At 40.6% G+C, this 14,109-nt stretch overlaps 1 protein-coding gene across 2 annotated transcripts in view; it reads right to left on the bottom strand.

The window, feature by feature from the left end:
* pde8b (phosphodiesterase 8B) overlaps positions 1 to 13,439 on the bottom strand; it is a 41,776-nt gene extending 28,337 nt beyond the window's left edge. The window contains exon 1 of one of the 2 annotated variants that reach the window (XM_069513632.1): positions 13,290 to 13,439. In XM_069513632.1, coding sequence (XP_069369733.1) covers positions 13,290 to 13,343 — 54 coding nt within the window. In that variant the 5' untranslated portion in view covers positions 13,344 to 13,439. Of the gene's footprint in view, positions 1 to 9,200; positions 9,980 to 13,289 lie in introns of those variants that run through there. The other variant, XM_020081633.2, reaches the window with a different exon arrangement.
* Between the last annotated feature and the right edge of the window lie 670 nt (positions 13,440 to 14,109).

The following is a 14,109-nucleotide window of genomic DNA, read 5'->3' as shown; positions in this document are numbered from 1 at the left end:
AAACAGGGAGATGCAAAGTGAACATTGTTGGTTATGAAACACATCCTTAGTTTATATCCAGTTGAATCCATAAAAACTCAATCTGCAGGACTTTCAGGGTGATTATGGATTGACAGTGACAGAAAATTGTCTGTGGAACTCATAGTAATAAGCTGATTGAGAAAATAAATGTTCATGACCTTTACATGGCAGAATGTGCCCAATACGACTGTGTGTCTTATTTCCTGTGCAGAGATTCTTTTTTTTGTCAGCAAATCCAAATCAAACACAGGCCTGCCTGAATTTCTTACTGACATAAACAAAATGAATCATGTGGACACAGCCAGCGCCGCTGAAGCGCGACAGTAACCGTTATCAGGAAGTAGGTGTGGGAAGGCTGTCTGTGATGTTTATATGCTGTTAATGCAAACAAAACACTTCCTGGAGCTGCTTCACATGAATAATTCCCAAATGTAAACAATGATCATGTCTTTAACTGTTAAAGAGCTGAACAAAGGTGGTAAGTGACTTATGGGAGCTTTATATGGAGACTGTCCTCCCCAAAAAAACAGCTAACATTTAAAAATGATATGTTTATGTTCTGCTGACAAAGTCCTCAAATGGCTGTATGAAGGAAGTAGTAAGACGTTATAAAGGCAGGTCAGCTGGTCAGGGTGGTTGGGTGGGTTAGGGTTAGAAGAGTTTTCCTAAACCATAACTACATAGTTTAATCTCAACAAAGTCATTTTTGTATCTAAACCAAACTGTAAGAATGATCAGAAACAGCTTTTATTACACCTGCTATGTAGTAGCAGGCAGGTGTATTGCAATTGGTGGCGTTTGTCTGTCTGTCAAAGTGATAACTCAGGAAGATTTAATCCAATTTGCATTAAATTTGGAACTTGGTTGGGAGGTAGGTTCAGGACCTGCGCTGTTCAAATCTGCCAAAGGTCAAAGTCACAGCATGGGGAAGTACACACATAGCACATATACATACTGAAAATAGTCTGACACTTAGTTTTGATAAATACTAACACATGTTTAATTGGTGTTACATACTTAAAAGCATATAACAATAGAGAATTGATATTTTTAGCTGCAGCACGCACAATGAATAAATATATGGTCGTCAGGTCTTACAACCGCATATTACAATGATATTATCAATGCATTATCATTATGGTTAACTTAATATCTTTTTCCAAATATAATAATTTCATCATTTTGTCAATCAGTGCATTTTGCTTTGATTAAAAGGTCAAATTGTTGATACTCAACTACTTTAACAATGTAGCAAATTTCAGAAGAGATTCTGACAATAAAGTGTAATCTAATCTCTCTCTCTCTTTCTATATATATATATAGATATAGATAGAAATATAGAATATAGAAATACTTTATGGCGATCTGAAGACGCTCAATCACGTTCTCCCAGTTGATTATGCTCCAGATCAACTTAACATAGTCCAGCCACACACTTTTGTACTGAAGGTAGTAGGCATGCTCCCATACGTCAATACCAAGAACAGGGGTTAAACCTGTTACAGACCTACACGTTAGTTTGTTGATCAGAGTATATATGTGTTGTCATTGGGACCTGACATCACAGCTGTTTGTCTCCGTGAACATAGGGATTATTGCAAAGCTGAGCAGAAATCACTTTCATGTCATTTTAATTGTGAGGTCAGAGAAATTAGGTAAATCAAATAAAGATACAGCCCAAAGGAGCTACAGACACATCAAGTCAGTCAGAAAGATGAGGAGCGTCTGGTCTGGTAGGGCCGAGGCAATGAATCCTCTCTGAGTGTCAGTGAGAACAGTTAGTAATATTTCTGTGTCCTTGAGGGTTGGCTTCGTGAGAGAAAATGAGCAATCTTGTTTTATTTAAAACACAGCTAGATGTGAAACAGAGCAGGAAGGTAAAGTGATAGTAACAGGGACACGGAGAGAGATCCGCCGGCGGAGTTAGAAGATGATGGAGGAAGTGTTGGTGGTGGCTGACAAAATCCTTATGGAAAGACAGGAGGGGGAAGGAAGTGAAGGAGGATACAGGATAGAGTAAACAGACAAAGGCCTTGGAGAGGTAATGGAGTGGTCGCAGAAAGATGGATGGATGAGGAGAAGAAGGAGAAGTCGGCACTTGATTCATAAGGATTCAGAAAAGGAGGGAAATACAGCAAAGAAGTCAGAGATGTTCTGAAAGTGATGAAGAAAAAACTAACTTTCTCTGATTATAAAGAGAGAGGATATGCGGAAAATCCACCCTGCCCCCATCAACACCTTCATATCATCATGTGAGGGGTGCTAACAGAATGTATGTTGTTTTGAGTTAGCTGTGACTTCATTGCTCCGATTTTTAAGAACAAATCTTTGTTTATAGTTTGCCACCATTAGAATTAGTTGTCCCTGTTAGCAATTTACCCATGGATACGCAGACACAACTAGAATTCAGCAGATACCTCCGCCAAGGCCCCATAAATTCAATCAGGCTGCACCAATGTTGCATACACTGCAGCAGTTTTCAGTCATGAACTCGGGAGGATGTCCGCACAAATGGCTCCAGACTTTCTCCAGAGTTTGTCTTTCACTCATGAACAATGCAGAAGCAGATTCTCTAATCGTTCACAACAACACAGAAATCTGTAGAGCGTTCAGATGAGGAGTGGTGCAGCAGACAGAGGAAGGATATAAAAATAATTCTGCTGCAGAGATCATGTGTTTTTCTTTGCTGCAGTTTTGCTCTTATCACCAAAAACTCTCTAGACATCTTCGTCTGTATTTTCTACGTGTGGCGTCACGTTTTCATCCTTAGATATTTGTTTTCTTTTTGTTAGTTCTCTTCATTTTTGCATCAATGTCATCAACTCTCCTACTTGCTTGTAGTGAATCCTCCAGAGGATCTCCAGCTATGTTCTCATAAGAGCTCATTCAGACATGAGAGACATTAGAGACATTTCTCACATAGAGCCCTTCCACGGAATGTCCGATTATCTGAAGTTCAGTACATGTCTGAAAGGAGCTTTACAGAAATCAGTCTCTGAAATTGCCTGATTAAAAAATATCAAAAAACAGTCAGTACATCTCTCTTTGTCAGAACATCTCTCCCTCTGCGCTCCGCAAACCAAAGGCACTCCCCACTATTTGAAAACCACAGAATTAAATCTTAATTTCAGTGCAACCTTTTTTGCTGTGCAGCTGCCTTCCTCATTTCAGCAAATTAGACTGAAATTAGAAATTAGATTGTTTTAGTCCGTTTTAATGAAGCACTTTGGAATGTTAGCTTTAAATGGTTCTGTATAAATAAACCCTTACTTACTTACTGGGGCCCAGGTACATCATGTCATCACATATACATGTACAGACACTGTGAGGACACAAATTAAACAATGCTCCATTTCATTGCACATATAACTGTGCGGTTTGTTCTTCAGAGGGCAATAAAGCTAACAAAGTTACGATATGTTTAACGTATTCTTTTGAAGGTGGACTCACGGTTTACAATGACTGCCGATAATAAAGATGAGAAGTTGGTTTACATCATGGCTGGAGAACAGAAAGAGCTGTTTACACTCGCAGGCCAACGTCTAATCATTTTGAGTAAGTGACAGAGGGGGGGGTGCACTTCTCATCGAGACTTGACCTTGTGCTTCTTTCTTTGAAACTCTGCAGACTGACACACTGTGACGTTACTGAGGCCCTTCAGAGCCGAGCTAAATCTTCTCCTGATCCTGTGCATTATGTCACCTTCATCTGTATCTGAGCCGACCAGTCAAACGTTACTTGACAGTTGATTTATTGCGGACAATGCCAGATAAATACCAGGCAGTTGGCTTTCATCGTATTATATTACTCATCATTGCGGGCCTTGGTGTTTACGTGAACCACAGTCCTTGCAACAAGGCCTCCGCTTATCTGCAGTGCATGCGGCCTTCTGTAGCGCCTCCATGGACTTGAGGTCAGGCTCAGTCTGCACACACCGCTACACTTATCATCTTTCTTATCCTTTAGACACGATAAGCTCTCACTGATCAACTGATATTTTGACATGGGCACACTTTGTCATGTGAGCAGGCTACTTGACTGCAACCTTCGAATTTGATGATCATGCTCCCAATAATAGCCCATCGCAGAGGACATTACAGGGCAAAGCTAATGGAACAGAAGCTATGGATAAAATCTTCCTTCCTCTGATGCCTATGTTGAATTGGCTGTAGAAAATGATTCTAGAGACTAACACTCTTACTTATATTGAACAATGTTAAAGGCATAGTTCACCGAAAAATGAAAACTATCTACTCACCGCTATGCTGATGGAGGGGTGGGTGAAGTGTTTGAGTCCACAATACTTTGAAGTTACTTCAATGGTATTGGATTCTACTGCAACAGAGTTTACCCCTGACACTCCTGTGTGTTTTGTGGACTCAAACACTTCACCCACCCGTCCGTCGGCATAGTGGTGAGTAGATGAAGTGTGAATTTTCATTTTTCTGTGAAATATCCCTTTACCTGCCAACACTGATCAATCAGTCAGTCAGAACACAAATATCCACTGGGAGTTTGGCCTTGGTTTTGGTCTTGGTTTGGCCACACTGTTCAGTCAGTCCACCACTTTGTTCGAGACTACATGTAATTCTAAAAATTCAAAAATGGCATTAATAGAGCTTGTACCTCCACCAAGGCCCATCGGTCTAATGAAACCACATTTAAATTCCCTACATCTGCAAACACTCATATATCCGTCCCCTAAATATGTTGGATTTCATTCAACAAGGTGCATGAATTATTCTCTGAAATCTACAAAATAATTTTTTTAAATCTTGCAATGTTAAAGAAAGTAGCTACAAATTGTAATGGATTTGTCCCTGGCCTGTATACTGCATCCTTCCACCCAGTTTTGTGGCAATCCATTCAGTTGATTTTTGCATAATCCTGCTGATTAACAGACAAACAAACAAACACAGACAAACACATAACCTCCTATAATAACGATAGAAACTAAATACACTGGACGGTGTAATTTGCCCAAAGTATCAGTGTATTATGAGCTTCAGTAAGGTCATGAAAGTGTCTGGTTAATTCTATTCATTTTGCCCAAGATATGTTAGGATACACTGGCATGTAAAATGAAATGGTTTTGTTAAGACTGATGCATTTACTCACTAACAGAGGTGAGTAGATTCCCCCCCAACTTCTGCAGCATCTGAACAAGGCTCAAGGCTGAAATTTCAATCCAGATGTTATATTCAGCACTGATCAGATTTCTAATCTAAAAATCAAATCCACAATTTGAACAGCACAAATCTCTTAAAAACTAGAAAAAAACATGGAAACATGAAAAGATTCAAACTCATTCTGTGCTCCAATGAGATAATACGCATGGAAACACACACCTACGGGAACTTCCCTGCATGTAAACAGTTTCCTCAGAATGACATCCAAACTATGTTCCACTTCACAGCCTGCATGACATTCCTGCTCTCACACACCCCCTCTTCCATCCAGGCCCAGACTACATCCGCAGTCAGTCCGCTAAATCTCGAGACACCATTTAAAACAACGTGCATCCCTCACTGATCAAGTTCTGTCCACACTGCAACATGTCTCGTGTCCCATTACAAACCCTGCTGCTCTCCCTCACCACTTACTTATAGCTGTGGATCGCACTCAAACTCAAAGTGGTCTCATTTACCTGTTCATTGATTTCTGCAGCTCAAATATTTAATGGTGACTAGTGTAACTGGTATTTGCTATTTTATGATCATGATATTCCAAGAAACTATTTAAAATACAAAGATACCGACTGCTCAATTGTGTGATCTGCAACACTAAGTGGAGGAAATTGAATTTCTTAAATGGTAAATGAGCTGTAGTTACGGAGCAGCTTTTGTCGATGGCCACTCAAAGCTTTGCCATTCACCCATTCACACACATGTGCATCTATTCGCAGCACCTTCTCTATCACATATCACTCACACACCACACTGAAAGGCACTGGGGTTCAGTATCTTGCCGAAAGACATGTAGAACGGGGAAGATGGGGATTTAACTGCTGACCATCTCGTTACAGTGGACGTCCCCCTCATCCACAGTTTCTTTGGGCTGGTTAAACCTTCTGAACAAAAACGAGCCATTCCACCAGCTCTTCTATAGCTGCTTATTTTCTGGAATTCTCTATAATTTGATAAATCCTATACTGATGATTTTGAAGGTTTAAGGTAAAATATTTTGTCATATATCGACTGACACCACCAGGAAGAGAAGCTTCTACAGGAGCAACAAAGGAAAAAGGGCTGAGCTCTGTCTGGTACCAGTTCAGGTGGGTCTTGTTAGGTTGAGGTTGAATCTCACACACCTCAGGATACAGGATTTCTCAACACTGACAATTGAAATGATGCTCACAGAGCAGAAAGGTCTTCCTCACCTTACAGCTTTGATGGATTGTACATACATGTAGGTATCTGAGCAGTTTTTCTCACGTAAAAATCCATCCGCGAGAAAAAAATCCATACTGTATTGTTTTTCATGGTACCATTGTTGTATGTATACACAACTCACTAATGATGTTACTGCACAGTGCAGAGGATTATATACATGTTTATAGTCTGTACTGCGCTGACCTTGTTTTTTGAGACAACACAAAGGATAGGGGCGCTGCAGCTTATACAGTCACATGATTGTGATGTGTCAACCACAATTAAAACCTGGACAGTTATGCAACAAGGACGGAGGGATTTAAGATCAGAGCATCTGATGTTTTAGTCACAAATAATGTGTAATAAAGAGTTTGTCACTGAAATCTCACCTGCATCCTTTTTGTGTTATGATTCCATTTCTATAGTCTCAATAATGTACTTCAGTTTGCAAATATATAAGCAAATAAAGATAAGTATTGAAACTAGTTCCCGTAAATACAGTCAGGGCAACAGGTTAGGAGGGCTGTGTTCATTAGATTGGTTTAGTGTGGTGTTGGTGTATTTTCATGCTCTGATCGAAGAACCTGTTGTTCACTGAACTTTTGGACATCTGAACGAGAGCTGCTTGCCGTGATGCTGAGAAACTGCTCTTCTCTGTATATTCTAAGTCAGTGACTGTGTGAGAGGCCCCGGGGGGATCTCTGTACAGGCCACCAGCATCAGCTCCTCCACATGTGACTCTTCACACCCCGGCCGTACTGACCAGAGGGGTAAACAAATGACTTGTGCACAAAAACATGCGCACACACACACACATACACACGCGCACACACACATGGGAGTGTGATCAACCATGGCAGATTATCAAGATCCTGCAGGGAAAGGCAGATTGTTTTAATAATAAATGGTATCATTGATCCTCGCTCAGTCCTCAGAGACTGAGGGGAACTGAGGGAGAGCAGAGGAACAGCTGACAAACCAACACACACACACACATTTAGTGTCTCCCTAAACTCATGACACAAATCTATAAAAGGTATATTCCAATGTTGGAATCGTTTGGACGACTAAATATTTTCATTCAGTTCAGTTCAGCTCATACTGGGCCAGTTTTCCTCCATATTAAGACAAGGCAAATGTGTAAAAATGTATAAATAGTGAGAATGAAATAGCAATGAACTTGGACTCTATAAAGACTCAGAATTACATTAGTTCAACAAAAAAACAGATCAACAAACATCAAATAACCGCAGCTTTTAAACCCCAGGTCCAGAAAGTGTAGCTTACCCAAATCAAATGTAGAAAAAAAGCTTTTTATTCGAAAGTGTCTTTTTTGTTTGTTAAAGTTGTCCATCCAGACTTGAATGGGTTAATCTATTCTGAGGCTCTGATGGCACGATCATCTGCTGCACTGCGTCTTACCAAAACACAGCCATATCCTCTGGGGTTCGATCATAAATATAAGGAAGTATCTGTTCACATGCTCCCTCATGAGAGGGATCCATCAGCCAGTAAAAAAAAGCACGCAATTAATATGAAAAGACGTCTACACAAGTCCACAAGTTTAAACACTTAGGGTTAGCTAACCCTAACCGTAACCCTAGGGACCCCTAACCCTGTGAGTTTCTTTGTCTTCAAACCAGTAGATTTTAGCCTCAAAGCATGTGAATCATAAAGTTTTAAGTCATCAACCGCTATGGATATAATGAGCTGCTAACTTCATTTTTACTTTTTACCGACTTAGATTAATAAGGTTGTTACCGACTGTCTCCCAGACTGAATTTGATAATACCTCTCTGTTTGTCAAGTTTTAACTTTAAATCAAACTTTGTGTCGACACACAAAAGAGTAAAAACTCTTCTTTCTTATAATTTTTCAGTTACACTGTCCTGTGGATGAACCCACGTTCTAAAACTACAGAGGAGACCGTCTCTTGGCACTTTGACGCACACTTTCTTTGCTCCTTTGCTTAAGAACTAACCAATTGGATGCACATTTTTGCTCATTTGTCTGAGAGAGAAATGTAAAGAAGGGATTTCTTGGGGGACAACTTGTCCTTCTACGGTGCATGCGGAAGGGAAATCAAAACTTCAGCAACACTTCTCATGTCTGCGTTGTTGTATATGCAACAAGTCTTGACGGGAACATTACAACATCACTCGCTTAGCATTTATCTCACGCATTATAATGCACTTGCTAAATAGATAGTGTTTATTTTGTGTTAATGAATGTATTTGTCAATATGACCCCTCTTGGTCACTCATACTTGAGGTTTTGCCATAAACTGATAATGAATGAATATACAATAAAACACAGTTATAATGAAATATGTCTTAATGAGAGAAATTCTGATTGTTGACAAATGCTGTGCATTAATACACACTTCAAATGCACTTATATGTGCGTCCACAGACAGACACATCACAGAGTTATAGAGCTCATGCTTATAGATGCTAAATAAGAGGAATGAGATCCATGCCTTGCTGCAGAGTCCTTTTATTAATGAAGCACTGAATCTGACAGACAACCTGTCATTCATCACATGCACGTTTGGGCGATGTATGGAAGCATGTGCCAGATAAACTGCCACAGCCACTGCGGCTACAATGGGATCCCTCTTGCACACTGATGGCTGCAGGAATAAAGGCATGAATGAGATGAGACTGAATGAACACCTATGGATTTAGAGCAGCGGGCTCGGGCCTCCACAGGTAACAACGATCAGACACACAAACAAACACACGAGGCCTCCTCACGTGGGATTTCTATCATGTATGCGGATGATGCTGAGCCCCGCGCTACTTGTACCTTGACGCTGGCGTGGCTGGTCTGCGTCTCGGCCTCGATGCGGATGTGTCCGCCGCTGTTCTCCTTGCGCTCCCGGCACGAGTTGTTGCGCGAGTGGCGGCTCTGGTAGGTGATGACGGAGGGGATGGTCTCGGCCGCATCGGTCTTGATGAAGAGCCCGTGCAGCGTGGCCGCGGTGCCCTGAGAGATGGTGGTGGTCTGGTGCGGCGAGTTGGATTCGTCCGAGTCTCGGCAGTAGATCACCCCGCTCTGAGAGACGTGGATACTGGGAGCGCAGCCCATGCCTCAGCGAGCGACGCGCCTCCGGAGTCGGATCCGTGGTAATGAACACCGACGCCGGGGTACCACCTTCCTGTCGACCGCGGCCGCTGTTTGCTCCGGGCATCGGCTGCGGGCTGGAATCGCTCTGTCCTCCGCTCACCTCCGTTAGAGCACATCAAGGGAGGGAAACGTGCGGCGCGGGTGATGCTTTAATTCATGCGTCCTCCTCAGCCTCCGCTAGTGTGCGATCGTGGCATTCGGCATCATGTTTAAGACTGGAGCGTGTTTCAGGATATAGTCTGGACCCTTCTGTATCGCCCGCATCTATGGAATGACCCGGACTAATGAATGAAATGAATAAATGGACTGAAGCACCTGGCTGCTGCTCATCATCATCCTTTGCTTCATATCCGGCTGTGTATCATCCCATGTGACATGCTCGCGTTTCAGGCCTGCAGAAGACTAAAGACATCTCTTCTTCTGTGTCTCTACTTTAGTTGTTCTGCCTGCTGATCATTGGCCACGGTCCATATCTCTCTCTCTCTCCCTCTCTCTCTCTCCATCACACTTACGTCATATCACCTCTATCTCTCCATCATGACCCTCTGATCTCCCCAGAGGACCTTCCCAGACTCCAGAGGTCTCGCTATTCTGAATTACACCTGTCGAATAATGGAGGCTTGATCAAAATTCACTCACAGCCTGAATCACCCCCCCCCCCCCCCCCCCCCCCCCCTCTTAGTAGATTTATTGTCATGATCTTGTGCGTCTTGAATTTCCCATAAACTGCAAATGTCTGTGGGAAGGGTCACAAAGCAATTCAGTCTGACCTTTGACATCTGCCCTTTGCAACTCAGGATTGCTTTTGTTATTGATTGATCCAATGATTATTTTCTCCATTCATCAATTATTTGGTCTATAAATGTCAGAAAAAATTATAATCACCACAATTCCGAAAGGTCCAAGCTAACATCTGTAAGTTGCTGGTTTCGTATGACCAGTGGTCCAACATGCAAAGTCACTCACTTTGACTTGACTGTGATACATGATGAAGAAAAGCAGCAAATGCTCTCATCTGAGGATCTGAAAACAAATAATGTTTCTAAAAAATGACCCCTACAAAATGCAGATCTGTCTGTCTGTCTGTCTTTCTGTCTGTCTGTCTTTCTTTCTTTCTGTCTGTCTTTCTTTCTTTCTGTCTGCCTGCCTGTTTGCCTGCCTGTCTGCCTGTCTGTCTGTCCGTCTGTCTGTCTTTCTTTCTTACTGTCTGTCATTCTTTCTTTCTTTCTGTCTGTGTGTCTTTCTTTCTGTCTGTCTGTCTGCCTGCCTGCCTGCTTGCCTGTCTGTCTGTCTGTCTGTCTTTCTTTCTTTCTCTCTCTACCGTAGATACACCAGGCATAAAACTTCCTGTTTGGCAATTAGTCTTCAAAGTACAATCACAGCATTTGCTATGTTACTGCAATGCTTTACATCAAGCTGGATTACAGAGCTTTTATTTAGAAAAGTTGTGAACTTGGGTCTGAAGATTGTGCCAATTATTCAACAAAGCTCTGAAATATTCGACATGCAACATATGAAAAACTAAAGCAGTCAAGTAAATCAGCAGTCAAGTAAATCATTATTAATAAGTGAAGAGTAACAAAAGTCTGACTTCACCATTGTAAATGCAGATGAACCAGGATGACCACATCCTAGTTTTTTTCTAACTTTACACTGCACTATAGATTGAATAAAAAAAAGTTCTGCACACAGTGGCCGGCATGCAAACATTAAAAAGTGACAGTATATCATCTGTTTGAGGAGGATTCACTAATGACAAGGAATAATTGTGAAGCAGCTCCAGAGCATTAACACAGGCAGGTTTAGACTCTGCACTAGAACTGAAAATGCAGGATTTGACCTATCTATACTTAAACATTTTAGTTCTGTTAGTTTAGGTACATGAGTATTGTAAAAAACATTTTGTATAATGGGTAAATAAATAATTTCCTAAAAACAGGCCATGGGTTCCTGACTTTCTAATAAGCCATCACATGTGCAGTTGCAAATGTAAGAAAGTTGTGAATAAAGGGAGGATCTACACTAACCAAATTGATTTCACACACTTTAACACAAACACTTAACATTTTGGCTAATTTCTTGCTTATTATTCATTAAAATGATTTATTGACCATTACTAAACTTAGTAATCAAGTATAAAACATTAGGCTTTATTAAAAAGTGATGCCTGAGTGATTGAATAATTTGAAGCTAATAAATATGTCCTCTGCACATTACTGGGATGAATCACCAACGGAAAATATGACTTGGAACAGATAGACAGGAAATTAAAGAATGTGTCTTTAAACATGCTCATTTTGTTTTCTGCCATGAAGTTAAGAGAAGCAGTTTTAACATAATACATATCTGGGCAGGCCTGACTGTGGCTGTGATGTTCACAAAGCATTTCATGAGTAACACTGAAAAAACTACTTCACTTCATAGTTTGGCCACATTAACCACATAGCAATACAAGTGCGATATCTGGAGCGTAAGAGCTGGAAAAGTTTTCCCAATATTTTCTATAACTGATGAACACTACAAAGGAGAAAAAAGTCACAATAGGAGCCACGTGTTTAAAGGAAAAATATCCCTAAAGAAGTTACTCCAACACAATTCTGACATCTTTACTTAAGCATATACATTGTCTGCTATACTTATACAACTTTTGGAGGGAAAAGCACTTATTTAGTACATTACATTAATTTGAAAGCTGCAGGGATTCGTTATTAGTTGTTATTACTATTCACTTATAAAACAGAAGTCATTGTTACAGGTGAATCCAATGTACAACGTTAAAATAGCTCCATCTCTTTATCATTAAAATGCTATGCACACACTCACACTTTAGTAGTATGAATCCGTCAGTGTGATTTATACTAGTATAACACTGACAGGGGCCTTTTTCTGAAGCGAGTACCCTTCTTTTTACACTACAAATACATTTTACGAATAATACTTGTGTATTTTTAAAAGATGAGTATATTAACTTTTCTCCAACACTTCGGTTATGCACAAACTATTGTCAGTGTGGTTGTTCATGTCTGAGAGCAGTGTGTACATTAGATATTATATCAACATGCTCAGCACTTATGATCACCTGTTGAGACTACAGCCCCCTGGTGGCCGGCTTCACACACTATCTGGTGCTCAGCAGCACCCCATTAAAGCAGCATTTTCAAGCGAGAACGCCCTCATACATGTCAGAGTTCACCACCACAGCTGTTCAGTTATCGCCACATCATTCTATAGGCTTTATTTATAGGCCACTGCACCCATCTTAGTTGTCAGCCTGGAAGACTTCACATACACAGTTTACTGCTGTCAATAACTATATTTGTTTTTTATTGTCATATAAAAAGTAAAGCCTACACTCACCTAGCTGCAGAAAACAAGTGCTTTTTTTCTAAAGTTTTGACATTTCTCTCAGTCTAAAGACTTCAATGTGCTATTTTTAGAAGGTAGGATATAGTAGTAATATATATATAGATACATAAAGTGTGTGTGTGTGTGAAGGACAACTTTGCTTATAGTCATGCAGTAAGATATAATATATTTTTCATGACACATTACGACACTCTCGACCACGTACTCTTCTTTAAATCCCCATCACGGTCTTCAGTTGTATTTAACTGTTATCTATTAGTTTGTTTACTTTTATGTTTTGACCCATAAAGAGGATGAACATTAATTTAAGGATTCAGAAAATAGACGAATTCGATTTTTGTGGTTTTCCCACTTGAAACACGAAGCAAGATGTCTTTTGAAAACTTCAGTGAAAGTTCTTACCTTTTGTGGCCCGTTTGGAAATGAAGCACTTTCCACTGCTGTCAGTCCACTCATGTCTCAAAGCCACGACGTGAAGTCTAAGTCTATGTGCAGAATGTAAATACATATGTAGACCTCATGGTAGAGACAATAATAGCAGCCGGTTAACATGGGGTCCCACAGGTACCGAGCGGTGTGTAGTTAGTGAGACGTCGGCCCCTGAACTACATAACCTCGGAGCAGCAGCCTGCAGAGCTGGTGTCCGTGCGGCCCTAGTGTCCTCACACTGCAGATACACTGACCATGTAAACACACTTCAAGATAAATCCTTCAATTACAGTCTAATGAGCAGTGGTGGAAAGTAAAAGTTTACTTTATCCTTCAGTTCTCATACTTTTACACAACTTGCTATATTCTTTTATCTAATCAGGGACACATATTGTACTTTTTGCACAACAGCAGTTGACAGCTTGAGCCCAGTTTAAGATCTATAGTAGCCAAACTAAAACAGCTGGAGTGATTTGAGATATTTAAATGCTGCTGGTCATTAGGGGCCATTCTGTAAGAAAAGGGTAGCAGTTTTAGTTTTGATGTTTTGTTGTTAATACCGATGTACTTTTACTTAAAGGGATATTTCAACCAAAAATAAGAATTCACTCATTATCTGGAAGGGTGGGTGAAGTGTTTAAGGGGTGAACAGTGTTGCAGCCAAATTCGATACAATTTTTAAGGTTCAGTGTGTAGAATTTGGTGACATCTAGAGGTGAAGTTACATGTTGCAGCTGAATGCTCCTCATTTCACCCTCCCCTTCCAAACATGAGAGAGAACCTGTAGTGAACT

Source organism: Paralichthys olivaceus, chromosome 18 (assembly GCF_024713975.1).
Source record: "Paralichthys olivaceus isolate ysfri-2021 chromosome 18, ASM2471397v2, whole genome shotgun sequence".
Classification (NCBI taxonomy): Eukaryota; Metazoa; Chordata; class Actinopteri; order Pleuronectiformes; family Paralichthyidae; genus Paralichthys; species Paralichthys olivaceus.
The sequence above is the reverse complement of the archived record's forward strand: the minus strand, read 5'-3'. Positions and strand labels throughout refer to the sequence as shown.